Source organism: Hylobates moloch, unplaced genomic scaffold (assembly GCF_009828535.3).
Source record: "Hylobates moloch isolate HMO894 unplaced genomic scaffold, HMol_V3 SCAFFOLD_9, whole genome shotgun sequence".
Lineage (NCBI taxonomy): Eukaryota > Metazoa > Chordata > Mammalia > Primates > Hylobatidae > Hylobates > Hylobates moloch.
The window spans coordinates 12,101,270-12,128,105 of NW_026652284.1; the positions used below are offsets into that span (position 1 = coordinate 12,101,270).

The 26,836-nt window shown below is 43.0% G+C and overlaps 1 protein-coding gene and 1 non-coding gene across 2 annotated transcripts; both read left to right on the top strand.

The window, feature by feature from the left end:
* The first annotated feature begins 4,665 nt into the window (after positions 1-4,665).
* Positions 4,666-4,769, top strand: LOC116814029 (small nucleolar RNA U13). The gene has a single exon (XR_004371131.1). It is a non-coding gene; the product is annotated as a small nucleolar RNA U13 (small nucleolar RNA).
* Positions 4,770-11,259: 6,490 nt separating this feature from the next.
* CFAP107 (cilia and flagella associated protein 107) lies at positions 11,260-26,585 on the top strand. The gene is made up of 4 exons (XM_032760965.2): positions 11,260-11,581; positions 20,828-20,941; positions 24,728-24,905; positions 26,185-26,585. The coding sequence occupies exons 1-4, from the start codon at positions 11,471-11,473 to the stop codon at positions 26,364-26,366; spliced, it is 585 nt and encodes a 194-aa protein (XP_032616856.1). The 5' UTR covers positions 11,260-11,470; the 3' UTR covers positions 26,367-26,585.
* The last annotated feature ends 251 nt before the right edge of the window (positions 26,586-26,836 follow it).

Here is a 26,836-nt window from a genome sequence, read left to right on the forward strand (position 1 = left end):
GGTGGCCGTTTGTGGGAGTGAATCAGCAGGTAAGAGCTGTTCTCAGCCTCCCTAAGGGGCAGTTCAGGCTCCCAGATTGATCCAGACTGTGTGTGACTTGTGTCCTCTTGATTGCACTTTGGAATAGCACAAGGGCATCATGTACAACCTCATTAGGCTTTCCCGATGTGGCTCAGAGGCAGGAGCTCTGATGCTCTAGGCTGCTGTGAGGTGGTGGTGGAGAAACTGGCTTCACCTACCTTCTCTTCTGTGAACAGTAGTGACTTTTCCTGCTGTTTCTCAGCCTCTGGGATCAGTGTCTTCACTGCCTGAGCTGGAAACTTTAAGATAGAATGGATAGAGCTTCCACAGTGGTTGGCATCTAGTGGTGGATGAAGACAGCCTGCAGCTGCCCATCTTGGGGAGCTCTGGAGCTCCTGGAATCAAAGCCTGGCTTCCAACCAGAAGCCCCAAGGCAATGTTCTAAGAGTTTGAGAAGTTGGGAGGGAAGTGGGGTCCTGAGTTAGAGACCCATGAAGGCTGAGTCTAACCAGATAACCCTGTCCACAGTGCAAAGTCAAGACAGCCAAAGGAACAGAAGATGTATTCACGAAAACTATTTCTTTTTTAAGACATGGAACCAACTCAAATTGGCCTCTATTAGAAAGAGAACAGATTGGCTTAGGTAGCGATGCATGCTAGGCATACATCAGGCAAGGTTTGATCCAGGAACTCACACAGTGCCATCAGCTGTCCTGTCTTCTCTGCTCTGCTCTTCTCTCCTCTGTGTTAATGCCAACTTCACCTCTTCATACGGTGGCACTGAGCAGCTTCATGCCTACCTTCTCCCAGGGTCAAGTTCATTATCATGGACTTGCCTTATTCTCAGCAGTCCCAAAAAAAACCTAATTGCAACTTGATGGCTTTGTTGGCTTTCTGAGCAATGTGTCCAGTTGCCACAGCCAAGGGAATGGAATGACCTAACTCACCATTCCCAAGTCCCATGCCATCCTGAGAGTGGAGGGTGGAGTCAATTCACCTTGGTGCTTGGACTAAGCATGAGGTGGTGACAACTTCCCTAATCGAAGGGTAACTGGTTGTTGGGTGGACACCAACAGTTATTCTACTACAGAAGCTAAATTGAACCCTCAGGCAGGGTACGTGAAAGTGGCAAGAGATGTCAAGGACCACTGGGCAAGTTGGCCAATTGTTCCTTAGGAATGAAAATTCTTTTGAAAGGAATGGTCAGGGTCCCCTTCTGGCCCACCTGGTCTTCTGGAGGCTCTGAACTTGGTTAGTTAGTGGTCTTTACAGGCCAAGGTCAAGGCTATGGCACAAAAAACCCTGTGCATGCCCTTAACTTGCTTTCAGTTGAATATTTGGGCTGAACTATGAGGCGGAGAGGAATCCCGTTGGGTGGCTCCTCGCTGCATTCACAGTTGACCAGCATGGGGTTTGTTGGAGAAATAGGAACCATCCCCTGAAAACACACACTGTGGTAGCCACTCAACGGTTGAAGGGCACTGGAGTCCAATGGGTGAGGCCGCCTCTGAGACAGGCCTCTGAGTTGAGGCTGGGAGAGGCTCCCTCCCTGGAGTGTTGCTTTTTTTGTTTCACCCCTGCCTCTGGAGATGGGTAGAGGAACATGAGCTGACCTTCTGGGAAGTTAGGTTGGTGAGGAGTTGCTGAGGCACTGCAGGGCCCTACCCAGTAGAGAGGAATGTATAACATTTTAAGAGGCTGAGAGCACCCCTGGTTGGGCTCATACCCATGGCAGCTTCCTTCTGCAGATCATGGGAGAAATCAAGTACTTTCACCTAATGGCTAGATGATTGATTTTGGGATGAAAGTCTCCACTCCTCTCCTTTACCACATCACGACTATCCTTCCTGCAATACATCCACGAGAGTCATTGAGTGGAAAAGGGATAGGAATCAGTGTTCACCCAGGGCCAGCTACAGGCTAGGCACTCTACTGGACAATTTAAATTTGCCACCTCTTATGTTCCTCACATTAATCTTACAGAGTAGGTACAGACATACCTATGGATATTGCAGATTCAGTTCCAGACCACAGCAATAAAGCCAGTGTGAAGAAAAGTAACTACCAAACCGGAATTCTACCCTCACAGAAAATATCCTTCAGAATCAAAGTGAAATAAAGATGTTTTCAGATAAATAGAAACTGAGGAAGTTTGTCACTAGCAGAACTCCTTTAAAGGAAATTCTAAAGGGTTCTTCAGGAAAAAGGGAAATGATCACGGATGGGAGGTCAGAGAGGCAGAATGGAATAAAAAGTAATGCAAATGGCAAATACGTGGGCAAATCTAAGTAAATATATAAAATGATATATAAAATGATAATAATAATAACTCATGTAATGTAAAATATGTAGGAGAGAGAATTAAAAGAGAAATAAAGTACATAATAGCATATAGATCTGGAAGGGACCAAATAGAGTTAAATTGTTCTAAGGTCCTTGAGTTTTCTGGGAGGAGGGTAAAAGTATCAACCAAGATTAGACTTTGCTAAGTCATGAGTGCACGGTAATTTCTTTGGTAAACACTAAAGTAATAGAAAATAGTTTAGTCCACTTTGGAAGGCAGGAAAATAATATTTAAGGGAATTTATATCCTCAAAACAACAATTAAGGGAATTTATAGTCTTAAAAGCATATAGAAGAAAGGAATAAAGACTGAAAATTAATGAACTAAACCTCCATCTCAAAAAACTAGGAAACCGATAGCAAAACAAATCCAAAGAAAATATAAGGAAGATAATGAAAAAAAAAGTTTTTAAAAGTATTTTTATACTTACTTTTATTTTTTAATTATTTTTTATATCTTTAAAGGAAAATTTCTAAAATAAAACAATCACACAATAGAGATGATCAACCATGCCACATTTTGGCTCTTGGAAAAGACTGATAAAATTGGTAGTATCTGGTGCGACCAATAAAGGTAAAAGAGAAATGGCATAAATAGTAAATATTAGGCATAAAGGGAACTTTAATACAGGCCCTAGAGATATAAAAAGATAATAAGACATTATGAGCAACATATGTCAAAAATTTTGAAAATTTAGGTGCAACGTGTAAATTCCTAGAAAAATACAACTTACCAAAACTGGAAAAGGAAACAGAAAACCTACGTAGTTTTGTACCTAATAAAGACAGTGAATCTAAAATCGAAAAGCCTTCCAACAAAAACAAAACCAAACAGAAACCTCTTGGCCCAGATGGTTTGATTTATGTAATATTCAAGGAAGAAGTAACACTCAGCCACACACACACACAAAACCTGATTTAAAAATGAGCAAAGGCAAAGAACTAAAAATAGAATTACAGTTAGACCTAACAATCCCGTTACTACGTATTTACCCAAAGGAAAATGAACCCTTCTACCAAAAAGACACCTATACCTGTATGGTTATTGTGGCACTATTTACAACAGCAAAGACATGGAATCAACCCAGGTGCCCCTCAGTGGTGTGGATTGGATAAAGAAAATGTGGTACAGGCTAGGTGCAGGGGCGCACGCCTGTAATCCCAGCACTTTGGGAGGCCAAGGCGGGTGGATCACTTGAGCCTAGGAGTTCGAGACCAGCCTGGGCAACATGGTGAAACCTCGTCTCTACCAAAAGTACAAAAATTAGCCAGGTGTGGTGGTATGCACCTGCAGTCCCAGCTACTCAGGAGGCTGAGATAGGGAGATTGCTTGAGCCTGGGAGGTTGAGGCTGCAATGAGCTGTGATCATGTCACTGCACTTCAGCCTAAGTGACAGAGTGAGACCCCGTCTCTGAAAAGACAAGAAAAGAAAATTGGTATATCTACATCATGGAATACTACACAGCCAGAAAAAGGAATGAAATCATGTACTATGATATGGCAACATAGATGCAGCTGGGGGCCATTATCCTAAGTGAATTAATGCAGAAACAGAAAACCAAAAACCACATGTTCTCTCCCATAAGTGGGAGCTCAACACTGGGGACACATGGACACAAACATGGGAACAGTGGACACCAGGGATTCCAAAAGTGGGGAGGGAGAAGGAGGGCAAGTGTTGAAAACTCCCTATTGGGTACCATGTTCACTACTTGGATGGCAGGATCATTAGAAGCCCAAGCTCTAGGATCTTGCAATATATGCATGTAAAAACCTGCACATCCACCCCTTGAACCTAAAATAAAAAATGAAACAAAACAAAACAATGGGCAAAGGACTTGAATAGACATTTCTCTAAAGTAGATATATAAATGGCCAATGAGCGCATGACAAGACGCTCAATACCGTTAGTCATTAGGGGAAATTAAATTCACAATGAGATACCACTTCACACCCACGAGGCTGGTTATTATTTAAAAACTGGAAAATAACAAGTGTTGATGAGGAGGCAGAGAAATGGGAACCCTCGTGCTCTGCTGGCGGGAATGAGAAATGATGCAGATGCTGTGGAAAACAGATGCTTTTAAAAATTAGCCGGGCGTGGTGGCGGGCGCCTGTAGTCCCAGCTACTCGGAGAGGCTGAGGCAGGAGAATGGCGTGAACTCGGGAGGCGGAGCTTGCAGTGAGCCGAGATCGCGCCACTGCACTCCAGCCTGGGCGACAGAGCGAGACTCCGTCTAAAAAAACAAACAAACAAAAAAAAACAAAAACAAAAACAAAACAAAACAAAAAAAAAACAGATGCTTTTGTGGTTCGTGGGCCTGATGATTGGGTGTTCATGTACGTGTGTGAGATGCGCCACCCTCGAACCTTGTTGTGATGTCAGCGCATTACCCATCTGACCTGGAAAAAAAAAAGAGAGAAGAAAACAGTTCTGTGGTGTAAATTTCACTCCTAGGTATAAACCCAAAGAACTGAAGGCAGGGATTCAAACAGCTGCTTTGACACCAATGTTCATACCAGCATTATTTACAAAAGCCAAAAGGTGAAAACACATCAGACGTCCATCACCAGATGAATGGATAAACAATGTGTTAGATACATACAACGGAAAGACCATTCAGCCATAAAGAGGAATGCAGTTCTGATACGTGCTACAACATAGATGAACCTTGACAACATTATCTCAGGGCAAGAAAACTGACACAGGAGGACAACTATTGCATGATTCCATTTATGTGAGCTACCTAGACTGGGCAAATTCACAGAGACAAAGTAGAATAGAGATTACCAGGGGTTTAGGAGAAGGGGAGAATGGGGAGTTACAGCTTAAGGGGTACAGAGTTTCTGTTTGGGATGCTGAAAAAGTTCCGGAAGGTGTGGAGCAATGGAAACACCCGTACACTCATGGTGGGAATGTAAATTGATACTACTCTCTGGAAAATAATTGGCATTATCTAGTACAGCTGGTGTAGCAATTCCATCCTAGTTTTTTCTAGAGAGTGGTTTCAAAGTGAGTCCACAGTGTTGGTCCAAGTCCTTTCAAAGGGCCTGGGATTACAGGTGCCCGCCACAATGCCTGGCTAATTTTTTGTATTTTTAGTAGAGACAGGGGTTTCACTATGTTGCCCAGGCTGGTCTTGAACTCCTGACCTCGTGATCCGCTCGCCTCGGCCTCCCAAAGTGTTGGGATTATAGGTGTGAGCCATCGTGCCCAGCCAACAATTTTCATAATAATACCAACTTGTTATTTGCCCTTTTCTACAGTGCTTTTTTTTTTTCTTTGAGACAGAATTTTGCTCTTGTCACCCAGGCTGGAGTACAATGGCAAGATCTTGGCTCACTGCAACCTCTACCTCCCGGTTCAAGTGATTCTCCTGCCTCAGCCTCCCAAGTAGCTGAGGAGGTGTGCACCACCACCCTCTGGCTAATTTTTGTATTATGATTAGATACGGGGTTTCACCATGTTGGCCAGGCTGTTCTCGAACTCCTGACCTCAGGTGATCCAGCTGCCTCGGCCTCCCAAAGTGCTGGAATTACAGGTGCGAGCCACTGCGCCTGGCCCACAGTGCTTACTTTGATGGTGCAAAAGCATTTGTGGGTAAAATTGCTGGCAGCTGCGCACGAATCAAGGCAGTGCCATTAATTATATTAGTATCCTTTATTCTTCACTGCCACACACTCACAGTTTAAACAAAAAAATTAAGTTCACTTAAGAATACCCTTTGATGAAGAAGTAACAGTTATTACTTTGATCAAATCTTCACTCTGAGCAAATGCCTTTTTAGCACTCTGTGGTGAAATGGGAAAGAGATAGAAATAAGGCACTGATGCCGCACATCCGAGGGCGAGGGCTGTCTTGAGAAAGAGCATTTGTGTGGATTATTGAGTTGTGAGCTGAATGAATTAGCCAGGCCTTTTTTTTTTTTTTTTTTTTAAAAAACCCTTTTTTTTTTTGAAACCCCATTTTTTTTCAAAGAAAAACCATTTTTTTTAATTTTTATTTTTTTTTTTTTTTTTTTTTTTGAGACAGAGTCTCACTCTGTTGCCTAGGCTGGAGTGCTGTGGTGTGATCTCTTCTCACTGCAAACTTCGCCTCCCAGGTTCAAGCAATTCTCCTGTCTCAGCCTCCCAAGGAAATGTTTTCTTGATGTTTCCTTTTTTTTCCAGATGGAGTCTCGCTCTGTTGCCCAGGCTGGAGTGCAGTGGCATGATCTCGGCTCACTGCAAGCTCCGCCTCCCGGGTTCACACCATTCTCCTCCCTCAGCCTCCCGAGTAGCTGGGACCACAGGCGCCCGCCACCTCGCCCGGCTAATTTTTTGTATTTTTTTTTTTTAGTAGAGACGGGGTTTCACTGTGTTAGCCAGGTTGGACTCGATCTCCTGACCTCGTGATCCGCCCGCCTCGGCCTCCCAAAGTGCTGGGAATACAGGCGTGAGCCACCGTGCCCGGCCTTGATGTTTCCTTGAAAATGAATGAGGTAAGTCTGTCGCTTCAAGGAAAACAACTGAGATTAATTGTTGCCAATAACAGAATTTTGAGCTTTCAAACTAGAACTAGAATTTTGGAAAACTTGTGTCCACCACTGTGAGCTTAACAACTTCCTAATAGTTCAATGCTTTTCTGAAGATATCAGTAATGATGTTAGCAAATGTGATTTTTTCTTTTTTGAGACAGGGTCTCACTTTGTTGCCCAGGCTAGAGTGCAGTGGTGCAATCGCTGCTTATTGTAGCCTTGACATCCTGGGCTCAGGCCATCCTCCTACCTCACTCTCCCGAGTAGCTGGGACTACAGCTGTGCATCACCACGCCTGGCTAATTTTTGTATTTGTTTGTAAAGATGGAGTTTTGTCATGTTGCCCAGGCTGATCTTGAACTCCTGGGCTCAAGTGATCTGCTCGCCTCAGCCTCCCAAAGTGCTGGTATTACAAGGTGTGAGCCACTGTACCCAGCAGCAAGTGTGATTTTTAAAAATGTTGTATAGTTTGGAAGATCTACACAGCTTAGTAAAGCAATATTTTCCAGATGACCACCAAAATCACCAATGGGCAAAAAATTTATTCAAATTTTTTGTTTTGGAAAATGGAGTTAATCTTTATTAAAAAATTACTTATGTTAACATGAAATGAGTTTTTTTGTTATTTGGAAATTAATAAATATATTTTAAATTTCTGTTTTAATTTCTTTCTTTTTTTGAGACAGGGTCTTTCTCTGTCACCCAGGCTGGAGTGCAGTGGCACAATCATAGCTCCCTGTAACCTCAAACTCCTGGGCTCAAGGGATCCTCCCATCTCAGCCTCCTTAGTAGCTGGGACTACAGGCGTGCATCACCATGCCTGGCTATTTTTTGTGTATATATTTTTTTAAGAAATGGAGTTTCACCATGTTGCCCAGGCTGGTCTTGAGCTCCTGGGGCTCAAGTAATTCTCCTGCCTTGGCCTCCCGAAATGCTGAGATTACACACATGAGCCACTGTGCCCAGACTGTTTTAATTTCTAATATGGTAAATATTGATGAATATGACCAGTAACATGTTGATAAACTCGTTTTCTGGGAAGAAACCAACAGCCTGATATGTAGCCTTTACCAATTCTGTGGTGTAAATGTTCCCACTGCGACTGATGTCAAGCTGCCAGTGTGACTTCACAGGGCATGGGATTGGGAAGAGATCGCAACTGGCTCTCATGAACAGGTACAACCTGGCTCCAGCACCACTAATATAATCCACACTTAAAAAGCCCTCTGAGTCCTCAATAATTTTTATGAGACTAAAGAGGTCCTGAGGCCAAAATGTTTAAGACCCACTGCCCTAGAGAAATGGCTAAATTTGAGCACCAGGATATACGTATCATGTGATCTGAGAGACCAAAATAGACGCCCCTGTATCAACTAAGACCCTAAGGCTAAGGAAACAAAAGCTACCTACAGGTTGAGGGTTCAGAGCTTGGCTGGCCTGGTAATTTTTTTTTTTTTTTTGAGACAAAAGTCTTGTTCTGTCACCCAGGCTGGAGTGCAGTGGCAACATGATGGCTCACTGCAACCTCTACCTCCCAGGCTTAAGGAATCCTCCCACATCAGCCTCCCATGTAGCTGGTACCACAGTCATACGCCACCACACCTGGCTAATTTTTGTGTATTTTGTAGAGACAGGGTTTCACCATGTGGTCCAGGCTTGTCTTGAACTCCTGGGCTCAAGCAGTCTGCCTGCCTTGGCCTCCCAAAGTGCTGGGATTATAGGCATGAGCCACCGTGCTTGGTCTCAGCATGGCAAATTTCTAATCTCCTGTGGCTATAGGAAAAAAGACCCTTGCTAAACTCCCTAATAATAGGGCCTGTCAGGCTGATTTACAACCCAGGCCACTACAACTCTGATTGGACAGAGGACTGGCCTTACAAACATTCTTTTCTGACAAGTTATTGCAGACCTATAGCCAGTTTCAGCCAGCTTATAGAGGCTGTGCACAAAGTCTCTTTGTGTCCTATATTTCACCTTTTGACATAAAGAGCCAAATTCCACCTCATTTAATATTAAAACCCAGCCCACACTTTGCAAACCGGTATCACCAATAAAGCTGTCCTGCTATTCAGCCATCCTGGTGGTCTTTCAGATGACGATCATGTACAAAACAGTCATAGCAGCCATGTCTATATGCAACATGGGTGAATCTTAAAAACATTAATGATATTGGGGAAAACAAGCCAGGCTTGAGTAAATACATACGATAGGATTCCATTTATATGTAGTCCACAAACACACAAAGCTAAACATTATTGTTTAGGAAAGATGTATGTTACATACACGTTTTTCCATTGTGCATGTGCTCATTTCCACTCATAAGTATGTATAGCTTCCTCCCAAACCTGCTGAATATCTATAAATACAGGCCTTGTGTAGCATGAAACCCAACCTGTCCTTCCTCTCTTGGAAGAGAGAGTACCTTTGATCCATGCTAGAGACTGTCTCTCTGTGCAGTTTGCAAACTACTATCACCATTAAAGCTCTTCTTTTTACTATTTAGCCATGCTGGTCGTCTTTTCAATGACCATCATGTATAAAACAGTCATAGCAACCATGGCTACATGCAAAATGCGTGAATCTTAAAAATATTAACCCTACTGGGGAAATCAGACTCATTACATACTATAGGATTGAAATTATATGAAAGTCCACAAATAGGCAAAACTGAACATTATTGTTTAAGAGCATACTTTGGCATTAAGCATATAAAGAAAAGCAAGGAAGTGATTGCTATAAAAGTCAAGAGAGTGGTTTCCTTTAGGGGAGGAATGGGTTGTAAGTGGGAGGGGCATATGGAGTACTTTGGGCGTGCTGGCAATATTTTATTTCTTGACCAGCTCAGTGTTTTTTGTGGGGTTTTGCTATTCCGTAATTCATTTATCGGTACATTTATTTTTAACATACTTTTTGATATTTGTGTTTTATGTGACAATAAAAGGTTTTAAAAATTGAATTATACCAGGCTGGGTGCGGTGGCTCATGCCTGTAATTCCAGCACTTTGGGAGGCCGAGGCGGATGGATCACGAGGTCAGGAGATCAAGACCATCCTGGCTAACACGGTGAAACCTCGTCTCTACTAAAAATACAAAAAATTAGCCAGGCATGGTGGCAGGCACCTGTAGTCCCAGCTACTTGGGAGGCTGAGGCAGGAGAATGGCGTGAACCTGGGAGGCGGAACTTGCAGTGAGCCGAGATCATGCCACTGCACTCCAGCCTGGGTGACAGAGCGAGACTCTGTCACAAAAAAAGAAAAAACAATTGAATTACACCAAACACATGCCTCCTCTGCATGTTAATTGGAAGGACACCTCCTGTTCCTAGCTCCAGCCCTGCCCCAACTGTGGTCTCTGCTAAATAAAGTTTATTCTAATCTGCAGAACATCCTTCATGGTCTTTTCCTGCCGCAGGCTTAGTTTCAAGATGGAACACATAGTTTTGTGGAGTTCCTCTATTTTTGTTTAAAGGCCATTGGAAACTTTCTCTGAATTGCCTACTGAAATCCAGCCTCTTCATTTTTAGCAAGCAATACTATAGCACACAGAGTTTTGTTTAGTTAACTTAACCACATGTTATAGGCATCTTTTTAAGTCAGCCTTTAAAACTCTTGCAGAGGACTTTATTATATGGATGTATCACAATTTATTGAACCAGCCCTCTGCTGATGGATATCTTGGCGCTTTTTGACTTTTTTTTGCCTAATGAATGAGCAAGACAAAGGCCCTTATCTCATTGGACTGAGCTCTATGGGGATGGTGCCCAGGTCTAATTGCTAATGCATTGCAGCTGTAGCTAAGCACCTGCCATAGAATGGGAAATGATTGTGGAATGAATGAATGAAGACTGAGTGAATGAAGCATATTATACCAGTGCGAGCACAAAGACAGAATTCTCTGTGCAAGCCCCTACAAAGTAGCAGATAGGAAATGAACGGAGCCCACTGGTTTAGGTCTGAACCAGCGTGGATTTAAATCCCATCACAACTGCATGACGTTAGGCAGCTACTTAATCTCTTTGCTTCAGTGTCCTCATCTGTAAAATGGGTATAATAATGGCATCTGCCTCAGAGCGCTGCTGTGAGGATTAAACAGGTGAATAAATGTACATAAATGTCTTTGATTGGAGCAAGCACATCAACATTCATTAAATAGTAGCAGACTTTAACTCACCCCAAATGTAAAAGTGTAGCAAGGATGATACTAGTATTGCAGTGATAACACAGAAACCAGGTTCTTCTGGCGACTGCTTTTGTGGTGGTGGTTGGTTTGATTTGTTTCTGTGAGGTCAATTTTGCTTCTGCAGAATCAGTTGTTCTCTTACAGAGAGTATTTATACTCAGAGTCTGTCACCATGGAGACAGTCAACAGTAGAGAATCCAAGATAGATCACCTCTCCCTAAAGGCTGAAAGTGAACCCTTGGGGCCGTTTTATTCTCCGAGGTTAGCAAGGAGTCGTCTACTACCCATTCAGGAGGCCAGCTGGGAAGACAAAATAGGCACCCCAAACTCAGCAACTTCATAACACCTTCCTCTCCTCCTGAAGCCTTAAACTGCGTCAAGTCAAAGAAACCTGGGGCAAATCCTTAACATGTTTTTGACTGCAGTAAATCCACAGCCACTCTCTACTCCAAGCTGGCAGATTGAGACCAAGTATTCAACGAAAGTGCTCACTGGAAATTGGATGGAAGAAAGGAGAAAGGTAAGGAAATGAGAGAGGTTGGAGAGAGGGCTCAGAGGGAGGACTGATGGGGAGAGGCAGGAGGGAAGTTCATCACTATTTTCAAGTGGAGAGCAGCAGATGATTGCATCTTAAAAACGTGGCATTGGGGTCTTTGTGCTCTACAAAGGATAGTTACATTCAAGCAATCATCAATATTCACGCATTTTGCATGGTTTCTATGACTGTTTTATACATGATGGTTATTGAAAAGACCACTGACACTCTCTTACAGATATAATAGGGGCACGGAAAATATTGGAACGGTGTCAATATAGTTGTGCCTCTCAGCACTCTTCTCAGTGAAGTGTTTCTAGGCATCTGGATATTTTCTGTCCTTAATTCCTTTGTACCTTGATTTGAAGAACATTTGCTCTCCTCATTCTGGCCCTTCCCAGAATATGGTACCTCCTGAGGCCAGCTTGCCACTCTCTGCGCTGATGTTCAGGGATTTGCTGCTGCTCTTTGGCACCTTTCCACAATCCTGCCCTACTAATGTATTTCAATTTTTACTCTTTTTTTTTTTGAGACAGTCTTGCTGTGTTGCCCAGGCTAGAGTGCAGTGGCATGATCTCGGTTCACTGCAACCTTCACCTCCTGGGCTCAAGGGATTCTCCTGCCTCAGCCTCCCAAGTAGCTGGGACTACAAGTGCATGCCACCATGCTCAGCTAATTTTTTGTATTTTTAGTAGAGATGGGGTTTCACCATGTTGGCCAGGCTGGTCTTGAACTCCTGACCTCAAGTGATGTGCCCACCTTGGCCTCCCAAAGTGCTGGGATTACAGGCATAAGCCACCGTGCCTGGCCTCAATTTTTACTTTCAAACAGAACAATTTGCCTCTTGGTTTTCCTCTGTGTTTTAAAGGTCTTTGGAAAATACTTTGCCTGAGTTGGTAGAGTTTCAAGTTGGCATACTTGAAATTGAATATCTTCATTTGTGTTTGGCAAGACTGACCCACTTAAAGTTTTTCAGAGACATCTAGACTTCCCTATGTCTTCTTGGGAAGTGGGAAAGGAAAAGAAGGTGAAATAGAATACTCAGCTTTGGTATGGGGAAAAGAAGGGAAGGGTAAAGGCCGTTTTCATGGAGAACATTAGTAATCACCACCTCTCTGGCCAGATACAACCTTCAGTCATCATCAGCTACAAATGTACTTGGCCTTGTTTGATGAGCCAGTGTGTGCAAGAGAAGTTCCAAAAGCAAGAAGAACTGGTTGAAAATACCTTCAGGTGTCCATGGGTGATGCAGTACTCAGGGATATTATGGGCTGGTCTCACATCTAGAGAAGATTGCATAAAAATAGTGGAGTTGGAGTGATGGTTAACAAGGTAGCAGACTGAGAAGCTCCAGGTTCTCATTCCCCATGGAAACATTAAAGAAAAAAACACGAAAACGTTATAGGAGCTCTGGAAAACAGTCAAAGATATACAGCAACCAATCAAATGCCCAATCAAGAAGAAGACACATTCAAAATGAATAGGAAATTCCATGATGTTTTTACTTGTCCTTTCCCACTACCACCCCAGCACGGCACAGCATAATCTGCATTTTAGGGTAAGTGGCAGCTAGGCTCCAAGTTCCCTCCTTCAAATCCAGAGTGAGTGGAGCAACATTTGAACCTGTCTGGGGCTGCCTGAGGGATTGCTCTCTATTTCATCTAACTTGGAGCCCAGATGAAAAGGTGGCATAGTTCAGCTCTCAGGTTGGGAAAAGCCATGGAAAGCAATGATAGGCACAGCTAGTGAAAGCTGCCAGGGGATTACAGATCTATAAATATCTGGGGCAAGAGATTATGGATAGAGGAATACAATAGAACATCTGAAGTTGAAGAAGAAGCAGGGGTGAGACTTTTTTTTGGAAAGTAAAACATTTAAAAGCAGCTGTGTATGCAGGGGAATTAAAAAAAAAAAAAAACCACACACAGGTCCAGGCAAGATGTACACCAGAAAAGACTTGAGAATATTTTAAGCCTTCATGTTGGGCTGACCCCAAGACTCAGATCATTACCTGCTAGTTAGAAAAGGTCTTCCCTGCACAGAGCCATTCTACAAATACTGGAAGAGTTGGCTGTTTTTCAAATGCCCAGTTTTCAGTGAAAAATCACCAGACATACAAAGATACAGGGAAAAAAAATGGCCCATCCAAAGGAAGAAAATAAAGCGAGAGAAACTCTCCCTGAATAAACACAAGCATCAAGGTGCTAGTCAAATACTTTAAAACAACCGTCTTAAATATGGACATATAGGTAAAGGACACAAAGAACTAAAGCAAATCAGGAAAACAATACATGAGCAAAATGAGAATATCAAAAAGGAGATTGAAATTATAAAAAGGGAGTCAAACCAGTTTTAGAGCTGAAAAATGAAATAACTGAATTGAAAAATCCAATAGAGGGATTCAGCAGCAGATTTGAATAGGCAGGAGAAAGAATCAGCAAATTTAAAGGCAATGAACAGAGCCTAAGGGACTTATAGGTAACTATGAAGCAGATTAACATATGCATTAAGGGAATTCCATAAGGAGAAGAGAGAGAGAGAAAGGGGCCGAGAGAGTATTTGAAAAAATGATGACTAAAATCTTCCCAAATTTGAGCAAATACATAAATCTACAAATCCAAGAAGTTCAATGAATGCAAAGTCTGAAAAATCTAAAGAGACCATCATTGAAACACTTTATAATTAAGATATTGAAACCCAAAAACAAAGAGAGAATCTTGAGAGCACCAAGAGAGAAGTAACTCATCAAGAACAATGGCTCCTTAGTGAGATTATTAGGGGATTGGCCAGATGTGGTGGCTCATGCCTGAATCTCAGCACTTTGGGAGGATAAGGCAGGTAGATTGCTTGAGCCCAGGAGTTCGAGACCAGCTGGGCAACATGGTAAAACTGTATGTCTACAAAAGATACACAAATTAGCTGGGCACAGTGGTATATGGCAATAGTCCTAGCTACTCAGGAGACTGAGGTGGGAGGATCATCTGAGCCTGGGAGGTGGAGATTGCAGTGAGCTGAAATCATGCCACTGCACTCCAGCCTGGGTGACAGAGTAAGAGTGAGACCCTGTCTTTAAAAAGCACAAAAAAACAAAAACAGATTATTATGGAATTTTCTCAGCAGAAACCTTGGAGCCTGGAAGGCAGTGGGATAATACATTTAAAGTGCTGGTAAAAAAAATACTGTTATCTGATAATTCTGTATTCCACAAAACTGTCTCTTAAAAATGAGGGAGATGTTAAGACATTCCCAGATAAACAAAAGCTGAGGGTGTTTATTGACAGTAGACCTACCTTGCAAGGAAGACTAAAGAGAATCCTTCAAGTTGAAACAAAAGGACATTAGACAGTAACTTGAAGCTGTACAAAAATATAAAGTTCTCCAGTAAAGGTAAATATGTAGACAAGCTTAAAAGCCGGGATTATTATAATTTTGGGATGTAACTCTACTCTTTATTTTTGACAGAATTTAGAAGACAAATGCATAAAATTATAAATCTATGTAAATGAGTCTGCATTATGTAAAGATGTAATTCGTGCCTTCAATAACATAAAGCAGAGAGAGGCAGAGCTATAAAAGAGTAGAGTTTTGGTATACAATTTCAGTTGGCTGCATTTAAAAATATGTTGTTATAACTAGAATATTGTGTATAATCCCCATGGTACCCACAAAGAAAATGCCTATAGAATATTCACAAAAGAAAATAATAAGGGAATCAAAATGTGGCCCTCAAAAATTAAACACAAAAGAAGACAGTAAGAGAGTAAATAAGGGGCAAAAATCTACAAGACATACAGAAAACAAATACTAAAATGGCAAATATAAGTCCTTCCCTATCAGTAATCACTTTTAAATGTAAATGGATTAAACTTCCAAATAAAAGGCATACATTAGCAGAGAGATTTATAAAACAGGATCCAACTATATGCTGCCTACAAGAGACTGACTATAGATTGAAGTACATATGTAAGTTGAAAGTGAAACGAAGCAAAAAGATATTTTGTGCAAATAGTGTCAGAAGGGAGAGGTATGGCTAGGTTTCAACTAACCTAAAGTAGGCTTTAGGTTAAAAACTATTATGAGACAAACGGGGACACTATATTATTGATAAAAGGGCCAATTCACCAAGAAGAAGGTAAAATAATTACACACATGTATACACCAAATATTAGAGCTCTGAAATATATGAAGCAAAAATGGACAGAATTGAAGGGAGAAATAGATGGCTCTACAGTAATAGTAAGGTACTTCAATACCCCACTTTTAATACTGGATAAAAAAAAAAGAAGATCAATAAGGAAATTGAGGACTCGAACAACCCTATAGACAAATTGGACCTGACAGGCACTCCACCCAACAAAGGCAGAATACACATTATTTTTTTTTTCTCAAGTACATTTGGAATATTCTCCAGGATAGACCATATGTTAGATTACAAAACAAGTTTTAATAAATTATAAAGATGAAAATCATACAAAGTATCTTTTCTGATCACAAATGAAATGAACTTAAAGATCAATAGCAGAAGAAATACTGAAAAATCCACAAATATGTGGAAATTAAACAACACACTGTTTTAAAAAAATCAGTAAAGAAAAAAATCACAGAAAAATTAGAAAATAATAATGAAAATACAACATACCAAAACTTATGGGATGCAGTGAAAGTACTGTTAAGAGGGAAATTTACAGCTGTAAACACATTAAAAAAGAAGAAATATCTCAAATTAACAACCTAGCTTTACACTTTAAGAAAACAGAAAAAAAAAGAACAAACTAAATGCAAAGCTAGCAGAAGGAAGGAAATTAAATATTTAGAGAAGAGATAAGTAAAATAGGAAATAGAAAAACAACAGAAAAAATCAATAAAACTGAGTTGGGACTGGGCGCGGTGGCTCACGCCTGTAATCCCGGCACTTTGGGAGGCCAAGGTGGGCGGATCATCTGAGGTCAGGAGTTTGAGACCAGCCTGGCCAACATGGCGAAATCCTGTCTCTACGAAAAATACAAAAATTAGCTGGGTGTCATGGTGCATGCCTGTAATTCCAACTACTAGGGAAGCTGAGGCAGGAGAATTGCTTGAACCTGGGAGGCAGAGGTTTCAGTGAGCCAAGATTATACTACTGCACTCCAGCCTGGGTGACAGACCGAGACTCCATCTCTAAACAAACAAGCAAGCAAACAAACAGAAAACCAAGTTGGTTTTTTGAAAAGATCAATAAAATTTACAAATGATTATCTATATCGACTAAGGGAAAAAAAGAGAAGAGATGCAAGTAACTAAAATTAGAAATGAAAGTGTAAAATAATTACCAACTTTTTTCTGACATAAAAAGATAATAAGAGAATACTGTGAACAGTTTATGCTAATAATTGAATAACTTATATAATTCTCCATGAAATGGAGAAATTCCAAGAAATACACAATCTATCAAGACTGAATTATAAAGAAATAGAAAATCTGAATAGATCTATAACTAGTGAAGAGATTGAATTAGTAATCAAAAATCTCCCAACAAAGGAAAGCCTAAGACCAAATGACTTCAGTGGTGAATTCTAACAAATATTTTAAAAATAATTAACATCAGTCCTTCTCAAATGCTTCTAAAATATTGAAGAGGAGGAAATAAATTCTAACTAATTTTATGAGGCCAGCATTACCCTGATACTAAAGACAAAGACATCACAAGAAAAGAAAACTACAAACCAATATTCCTTATGAATATTGATGCAAAAATCCTGAAGCAAATAGTAGAAACCCCAATTCAATATTATATTAAAAGGCTTATATACATCATGGCCAAGTGAGACTCCTTCCTGGAATGCAAGAATGGTTCAGGGCTGGGCATAGTGGCTCATGCCTGTAGTCCCAGCACTTTGGGAAACCAAGGCAGGCAGATCAGTTGAGGTCATGAGTTTGAGACCCGCCTGGCCAACATGTTGAAACCTTGTGCCTACAAAAAATTCAAAAATTAGCTGGGCATAGTGGCACGTGCCTGTAGTCCCAGCTTGAAAATGGCTTGAACCTGGGAGGTGGAGGTCACAGTGAGCTGAGATCTCACCACTGCACTTCAGCCTGGCCGACTCTGTCTAAAAAAAAAAAAAAAAAAGTTTAAGATATAAAAATTAACCAATATACTAGAATGAAGGAAAAAAAAAACATGATCATCACAATGTAGAAAAAGCATTGGGCAAAATTAAACTTCTTTTTATTAAAAAAAAGCATTTGACAAACTAGGCATAGAAGGAAACTGCCTCAACATAATAACAAAAACCCACAGCTAACATAATACTCAATGGTGAAAGATTGAAAGCTTTTCCTTTAAGATTAGGAATAAGACAAAGATGCCAGCCTTTGCCACTTTTGTTCAACATAGTACTGGAAATTCTAGCCAGAAAAATTATGAAAGAAAAGGAAAAGCTTCCAAATTGGAAAGGAAAATGTAAAATTATCTCTCTTTTCGCAGATGGCATGATTTTATATATAGGAAACCCCTAATGATTTTATATGTAGGAAACACACATACATGTACCCATACACAAACTGTTAGAACTAATAAATGAGTTAAGCAAAGTATGCAAAAGTTGATTGTGTTTGTAAACACTAACAATGAACTCTGAAAAGGAAATTAAGAAAATTCCATTTACAGTAACATCAAAAAATAAAGTATTTAAGAGTAGGCTTAACCAAGGAGATGAAAGACTTATATACATTGAACAGTACAAAACACTGCTGAAAAAGATAAAGAGGACATAAATAAATGGAATGACACCCTGTGTTCATGGATGGACGACTTAATATTGCTAAGATATCAATACTACACAAAGCTATCTACAGATCCAGTGCAATCATTATCAAAAGCCCAGTAAAGTTTTTTTTTTTTTTTTTTGCAGGCATAAAATCCATCCTAAAATTCATATAAAACCTCAAGAGACTCTAAGTAGCCAAAACAATCTTGAAAAAAAAAGAACAAAATTGGAAGACTCACATTTCTTGGTTTCAAAACTTACTAAAAGCTACAGTAATCAAGACAGTGTGATACTGGCATACAGACAGATACATAGACCTATAGAACAAAAGAAAGAGCCTAGAAATAAACATTTATATGTGTGGTCAAATGACTCTTGACGAGGATGCTAAAACCATTCAATGGGGGAAAGGACAATTTCTTCAACAAATGGTGTTCAGTAAAGTGGATATCTATGTGCGAAAAAATAAAGTTAGACCCTTCCCTAATTCCATATACAAAACTGAACTCAAAGTGGATCAAAGACCTGGATGAGACCTAAAACTACAAAACTCTGAGAAGAAAACATAGGGGGCTCGGTGTGGTGACTCATGCCAGTAATCCCAGCACTTTGAGAGGCTGAGGCGGGAGGACTGCTTGAGGAAAGGAGTTCAAGACCAGCTTGGGCAACACAGCAAGAGCCCATCTCTTTTTTTTTTTTAAATTAAATAAAAAAGAAGAAAACATAGGGGAAAATTCTTATGACATTGGCTTTAGCAAGAATTTCTTGATATGACACCAAAAGCACAGGCAACACAAGAAAAAAATAATAAATTGGACGTCATCAAAACAAAAAACTTTGTGCCTCAAAGGACACTAACAACAGGGTAAATGACAACCAGTGGAGTGGGAGAGAATATTTGCAAATCATATATCTGATAAGGGACTAATATCCAGAATATGTAAAGGACTTCTATAACTCAACAATAACCAAAGACAAGCAACCTGATTAAAAAATGACAAAGGAGCTGAATAGATATTTCTCCAAAGAAGATGTACAAATGGCCAATAACCACAGAAACTTAGTCAACCTTGCTGATTATTAGGGAAATCCAAATCAAAATTACAATGAGATACCACTCCACCCTTTAGTACGGCTAGTATCAAAAAACAGACAATAACAAGTGTTGGTGAGGATATGAAGAAATGGGAACCTTGTGCCCTAAATGGTACTGCCACTGTGGAAAACAATATGAGAGTTCCCCCAAAAAATTAGACATAGAATTACCATATGATCCAGCAATTACACTTCTGGTTGTATGCCCAAAAGAATCAAAAGCAGGAACTCAAAAGGATATTTGTACATTCACATTAATAGTAACTATTCACAGTAACCAAAAGTTGGATGTAACCCAAGTACCCACTGATGGATGAATGGATAAACAAAATGTGGTATAAGTGTATCATGGAATGTAATCAAACCTTAAAAAGGAAGAAGATTCTGACACATGCTATCAAATGGATGAATTTTGAAGACATTATACTAAGTGAACTAAGACAGACACAAAAGGACAAACATTGTATGATTCTACTTACCTAGGGTACCTGTAACAGGCAAGTTCATACAGAGAAAGTAGAATGATGGTTGCCAGGGGCTGCAGGGAGAGGAGAATGGAGAGTTGGTGCTTAACGGTCACAGTTTCAGTTTTGCAAGGTAAGTAAAGTTCTAGAGATGGATGGTGGTGATGGTTGCACAACAGTGTGAATGTCACTGAACCGTAGAGTTGAAAATGGCTAAAATGGTAAATAAATTTTATGTCGAAAATATTTTACCATATTAAACTTTAAGAAAACTAATTAGAGAACAAAATGTAATTTGAAAAGTGAGAGAGTTGGAAAGAATGAGGAACAAAGAAGAGAAAGAAAGGGAGGGCCGGGGACAGTGGCTCATGCCTGTAATCTCAGCACTTTGGGAGACCGAGGCAGGTGGATCACAAGGTCGAGAAATCAAGACCATCCTGGCCAACATGGCAAAACCCCCTCTCTTCTGAAAATACAAAAATTAGCTGGGCATGGCGGCCCATGCCTGTAATTCCAGCTACTCAGGAGGCTGAGACAGGAGAATTGCTTGAACCCGAGAGGCAGAGGTTGCAGTGAGCCGAGATTGCACGACTGCACTCCAGCCTGGTGACAGAGCGAGACTCCATGTCCAAAAAAAAAAAAAAAGGGAGGAGGCAAAGAGGAGAGAAGAGCAGGGAGAGAGAAAGGACACAGGTGCGGATGATGAGAAGGTGACCAGGGGAGCCAATGACAGCTCTTCCCGGGGGTGCCAGATGGCAGGCTCCCTATCCCCGAGCAAGCTCTTTTCCTGTGTTGGGCAGGATGTCCTGGGGTTTATATTTACCTTTTCCCTGCCCTTCTTCTGATGGTCCAGGAAGTAAGGGGACCCAGCAGAAGTTTGAGAAGTGGCATCTCAGAGGTTTTCCTGAATATTTTGTCTTTTCTAGTTCACCAGAGACACTGACAAGACACCCCAATCCATTTACAGAAAAGAATACGTCCCCTTCCCAGACCACAGACCGGACCAGATCTCCAGGTGGTACGGGAAGAGGAAAGTTGAGGTAAGAGGGAGTGGCAACTGGGACACTCAGGCCTGGACCACACCCAAAGCTCAGGGGACACCAGCCAGCTTCTTATAGGCTTAGTACCCTCTTGGGTCTCATTAATACCCTCCCAGCCCGGGGGCTGCAGATAGCACTAACCAATAATTACCTGTGTGGGCTGGTGATCTGTTTAATCTCAAACTGGTAGCATTCCCTCCAACCTATATCCGAGCACCTGGATCACACTCTTCCAACAGAATATAGGCAAAGAATGCAAGAAACAGCAACCAAAAGGTAAATGATGCATATAGTCAGGAATCACATAAGGCACTGCAAAAGCAGCTGGCAGTGATGTATTTGGACAAACAGTGTTGTGTATTAGCTGTGCTCCAGCTTCCTGTTCTTTCGCATGAAAAGTCAAGCACCATTCACACACTGTATTGACTGGGCACTTGTCTGGGAATCATGGTGTTCCAGGTGTTGGAAGCAGAGAGCAGGGCATTGCAACCTCAGAACATGCCCCCCCACACCCAAGGAGGGGCATTTGAGACTTATTATCTTTTTTTTTTTGAGACGGAGTCTTGCTCTGTCGCCCAGGCTAGAGTGCAGTGGCGCAATCTCGGCTCACTGCAAGCTCCGCCTCCCGGGTTCATGCCATTCTCCTGCCTCAGCCTCTCCGAGTAGCTGGGACTACAGGCGCCCGCCACCACGCCCGGCTAATTTTTTGTATTTTTTAGTAGAGACGGGGTTTCACTGTGGTCTCGATCTCCTGACCTCGTGATCCTCCCACCTCGGCCTCCCAAAGTGCTGGGATTACCAGCGTGAGCCACCGTGCCCGGCCGAGACTATTATTATCTTTAGCAATCCCACTAGTGAGTATATAGGAGACAATTATTAACTTGGCATGCCAGAGGCTGAGATCCTGGCCCTTCCAGGAACAGCAAGGAAAGCCGTCTCCTACAATAACCCCTGTGGGTAGCTCCCAGCAGGCACACCCTGGGGAGAGCAAGCTTGTAGGTGCTCAGCCACTGGGTGCGCAGCTGTGCTCTGTCCCCACCACACTCTGGGAGTTCCCTTGAGTTGTTTCTTTTGCCAGCCTGCTGCTCTTATAAGCGATTTCTGTCTCCCCACTCCCACCCCACCTGACCCTACTATACCTGCTTCAACTCAGGGTGGTTGCAGAGAGACATGGACTAAGGTAGTGGACATCTTTTGGAATTGGGGCATTTTAGTGCTTGGAGGGACCCAAGAGATCATTCAGCTCAGTGGCCCAAGGTGTAAAGTGTCTTTTTCAAAGCTGTGTGGCTTGTTGGTAAGGGATGAAGCAAGTTGCTGCTCTGCAAATCAGGCAAAGAATGTCCTCAGATTCCATTCCTCATCTGCCAGAGTCGCCTATTTGCAGGCTGCATTTAGGGATCCATGTCAGGATAAGCAGCAACAGATTTTCAGCTCTGTGCTGGCAACCCCAGACGACTCCCTCATCCTCAGACCACACTGACATCTCCAAGCAAGCTGATGCTCTGGGGCTGCTGAGCTTCACCAGTAGTGCGCATTAAAGACACAAATGAATTTTAACATAAACAAGTCGAAGTTAGAACCCAGGATCTGGGGCTCTCAGCCTCCAACCATCCATGTATGTGAGGTATTAACCCTAGTTTTCAGTACATTGTAGAACATTTAGATAGCCTTTGGACCCATTACAAGCTCCGACTAAGAGGTTAACGTACAGTCTGGTTAAAATTAAGAACTCCACCCCCCCACCCCCGCATTATCCTCTCCAACAGAACAGATGATTGAATATTCATTTCTTTTTTTCTTTTCTTTTCTTTTCTTTTCTTTTTGTGTCTCTTTTCTTTCTTTCTTTTTCTTTTTTTTCCTTTTTTTCTTTTCTTTTTTTTGAGATAGAGTCTCTCTCTGTCCCCCAGGCTAGAGTGCAGTGGTGTGATCTTGGCTCACTGCAATCTCGGCCTCCTGGGTTGGAACAATTCTCCTGCCTCAGCCTCCCAAGTAGCTGGGATTACAGGTGTGTGCCATCACACCTGGCTAATTTTTTTGTATTTTTAGTAGAGATAGGGTTTTGCCATGTTGATCAGGCTAGTCCTGAACTCCTGGTCTCAAGTAATCTGCCCACCTTGGCCTCCCAAAATGCTGGGATTACAGGCGTGAGCCACTGCACCTGGCCCTGAATATTTCTAAGGTTTCTGTCCAAATTGCCTGCTTGTGGGGTGGGGCCCTGAACATAACCCTGCTTCCACACAGCTGCTTCAACTCTGTCAGCTCTTCTGTTTGCTTCATGTTGCCCTCCTTCTCCTAGGACAGCTTCCTTCTCCATCTCCCACTCCCACTTTGCTCTTCTTTCGTAGGCAAAAATGACTCCAAAGCCTGTATCCCCAACCGCCTCCTTTATCTAATTCTCACATACCAAGCCAATATTTCCTCTGCCTTAAATCACCCAAGGGCCAAGTAGTGGACACTAGAGACCACCCCTTGGGCCCAGAGCCCACAAAAACTATTCACGCTAGTTTAGACTTGTCCACCCTGCCTTGCCCAATGGTTCCCATGGAAACCACAGTAAAGGCTCTGGGCCTGCCCCCCACCTTGTTCCTTCTGCCTCCCGACCAGAGACCAATGCTGGTTCTTCCTGATGTGGCCCTGCAGGGCATGGCGTGCCCTTCCTCTTGACAACTGTAAGTAACAAGCTCTCCTTTCAAAGGTAGCTGTCTCTGTGGCTGTCACTTTCCCAAACCCGAATAAGGAAAAATCCCAGGCACACAATAAAGACAGCAGGACCACACCCCAAATCAAGAGAAACTGCAAGAAAATTCCTCCTCGCCTCTCTACCTCCCAAGCCACGAGGCTGCTTCTGCAATTCCCTCTGTTGATGGGAAACCCTCCAAGTCACTTTGGCATTAGAAATACACTATGGGGTACCTGGTGATGTGGATCTTGGGAATCCTGCTTAATGTCTGTGCCCACCCCCCTTGTCTTCCTCTGGCATTGTGATCTGACTCATTTATGGGGCCACCACTTGAAATATTGGGTGCAGCTGGCATTTCCAGACCATAGCAGACACAGGCCTCCCTGTCTGCTCCAGACAAGAGGGCAAGCATGGAAATCAACATTATCCCCCGTTGTAAATCAGTGCAGTTCCCCAGGATTCCCTTCTGGGTCCAAGAGGATTTTCTCAGGAAAAGCACTGATTCAGGCAAACATCCCAGAGTAAGGAGAACATGGCTTTCTTCTCCCTGTAAATTACTCCTCACCAAAGAAATCACTCCCCTAGTTTCCAGCTGAGCGAGCTGTAAATCCTGCGCAAGAGAAGGCAATTTATGGGATGTTCTCTGATTCTTCCCACAGTAACAGACTGAAATATAAGGCACACATGTCAGGCTGGCTTTCACCATCTTGTCCTTGCCCTTAGGAACAGGCTTAGATGCATGAGACTTGAGACAAATCAGGCTGCAATTTCAGATCACAAGTGAGGTGGTGCTGACTCTTCCCATTCAGCAGGATGTCCTGGCTTTAATTTTAATGTGCCACCATAGCTCATTCTAGGAATGAATTGACTTGGCATGGGATCAGCCATACAGAGAACTGACTGCAGCTAGCTGGGATGTGCTTGAAAGTGGGATGCCTCAGACTGGGATAAACAAGTGTGTTTCTGAAGACCCTTTGCCAGCCCACAGATGCCCACTCTCTCCATCAGCACCACAGACCCCTACATGTGGCAGCTCCTGTCTCCACCATGGCCAGGCGGATGCCTTGCTCCTGCCAGTAACAAGCCCACTGTGTCTATCTTTCCAGGGGCTCCCTTACAAACACCTGATCACCCACCACCAGGAGCCCCCACATCGCTACCTGATCAGCACCTACGACGACCATTACAACCGGCATGGTTACAACCCGGGGCTGCCTCCACTCCGCACTTGGAATGGACAGAAGTTGCTGTGGCTGCCAGAGAAGTCTGACTTTCCCCTTCTTGGTACTTTTATAATTCAGGGTATTCCTCTGCATTGGTCTGTAAAGTTGCACAGACCAACGGAGCTGTACCCGCCTCATGCAGAAGGAGCCACACAGGTGACCCTGGCTCCAGGAGAGCAGCAGATGACGTAGTAGGGGCTGAGTTCTATTGTACCCTCAGGGCTGCCTCCTGTCCTTTCCCTTTGACCTGGGGTAATCTTGGCTGTGTAATGAAGCCATCGCCTGTGCCCCATGGTGGCGGGCTTAGAGCACAGGTGGCAGGGAGCAACATCCACGCATCCTTCCTCCCAGTCCTATTTACTACGTGAATAATGACAGTATTTCCCAGGTAGTGCTCCCTGCTGCAATGATAACAAACATTGAGCATATTTCTGGCTTCGGGGAGTTGACATTCCGGGGGGGAAACAGATAAGACACCATTAAAAAGTAAGAACACTTAAGATCACATAGATAATTTTAGACAGGAATGTGCGCCGTGGAAAGAAAACAGGTAATGGAGAGAAAGTGAGGTGGTGAATTTGTGAACCTCCTTTGGTTCACAAATTCCTCCTTGGAAAAGTGAGGGATGGTCTTTGTTGAGGAGATAGAGTTGAGTTGCGAAGAAGGGAGCCATACAGGGATTGAGGGGGAGGGCATTCCAGCGGAAGGAACAGTAAATGGAAAAGTTCTAAGGCAGGAATGGAGGAGGATCATGTAGGGGCTCATAGGGCACAGCGAAGGGAATGAAATTTGTCCTACCCACAATCCCAAGACTTGGAATGCATTTTTGTAGGAGAGTGCCTTGATGTGATTTACATTTCAAGCCACGTCCAACCCTAATGAGGACACAGAGCAGTGCCAGCTCTTTGTGGCCCTACCTTTTGATGCAAAGGGACATAGGTCAGAGGATGAGCTGCTGGTCACTCTGCATTACTTTTGCATGGGATTCTTCTCAACATCACTCTCAATGCACACAGCTTCCTTCCCGACAGGAGAGGGACAATTACTCAGGACCAGCGAGGCCACGCACAACCACACCATGGGACTGACTTTTCCAAGGGCACCATGGCAGATCCTGGTCTCCCCTGAGCACCGGGATGCAGGTGCACCTTGAGACCGCCAGGGGCTGGCTGAACCAATGCTCTCTGCAAGGCTCCTTCCCTCTGGGGCTCTGCCAGCCTTGGTCCCTGACAGAGCAGCCTGGGAAAATCTCCAGGGCCCCTGTTGCCCAGTCTCGTGGCCATTTAGAGCAAGACTCCTTCTGTAAGCCCCATTCAACTGGACCCTGGTTTCTCTTGCAGCTCCCCCTACAAACTATGGACTCCATGAGCAGCTCAAGCAGAGACGGCTCACACCCAAGGCTGGCCTGAAGCAGAGCACTTACACTTCATCCTACCCCAGTCCACCGCTGTGCGCTATGTCCTGGAGGGAGCATGCGATCCCGGTCCCTCCCCACCGCCTGCATCCTCTCCCACACTTCTGAGAGCTGCCACCCCAGTAGCAGCTCAGATAGAATCAACTGGAGACCACAGCATCACTGGACTTGCCAGACAACAAGTGGCGCAGATAAACTCAGAGTACGAGATCTGGCCCGTCAAAGGTGCTCTCAGAATCATCATCTGCATTTGGCAGTACCTGTCTCCTCCTCAAAACCCACAGGTTCCTTTCTTTTCCATCCCACAATTAAAGCTCTTTGACACTATTGCAGGGCTATGTACGTGCACAAGACAGATTCAGACTGTCAGAGAAAACAGGAAGGGCCCTTAAGTTCTACCCTGTTGTTTCACAGGAGGGGAAACTGAGGCCCGGAGAGGGAATGTGACTTGCTGAAGAGTGTACTCCCATGGAGGAAATTAATCTGATGATGAAACCCATCATGAAAACTCCACAGAACGACCGAACGTCATTCCCAGGAGGGCAGTGCTGCAGAGCTGGCGATGGGGACGGACCCCA

Coding starts and splice junctions, on each gene's coding strand:
- CFAP107 (XM_032760965.2), top strand. CDS start 11,471: ATGTTTTTGACTGCAGTAAATCCACAGCCACTCTCTACTCCAAGCTGG. Junction 11,582..20,827: donor GGATGGAAGAAAGGAGAAAG/GTAAGGAAATGA, acceptor TGTCTTTTCTAG/TTCACCAGAGACACTGACAA. Junction 20,942..24,727: donor ACGGGAAGAGGAAAGTTGAG/GTAAGAGGGAGT, acceptor CTATCTTTCCAG/GGGCTCCCTTACAAACACCT.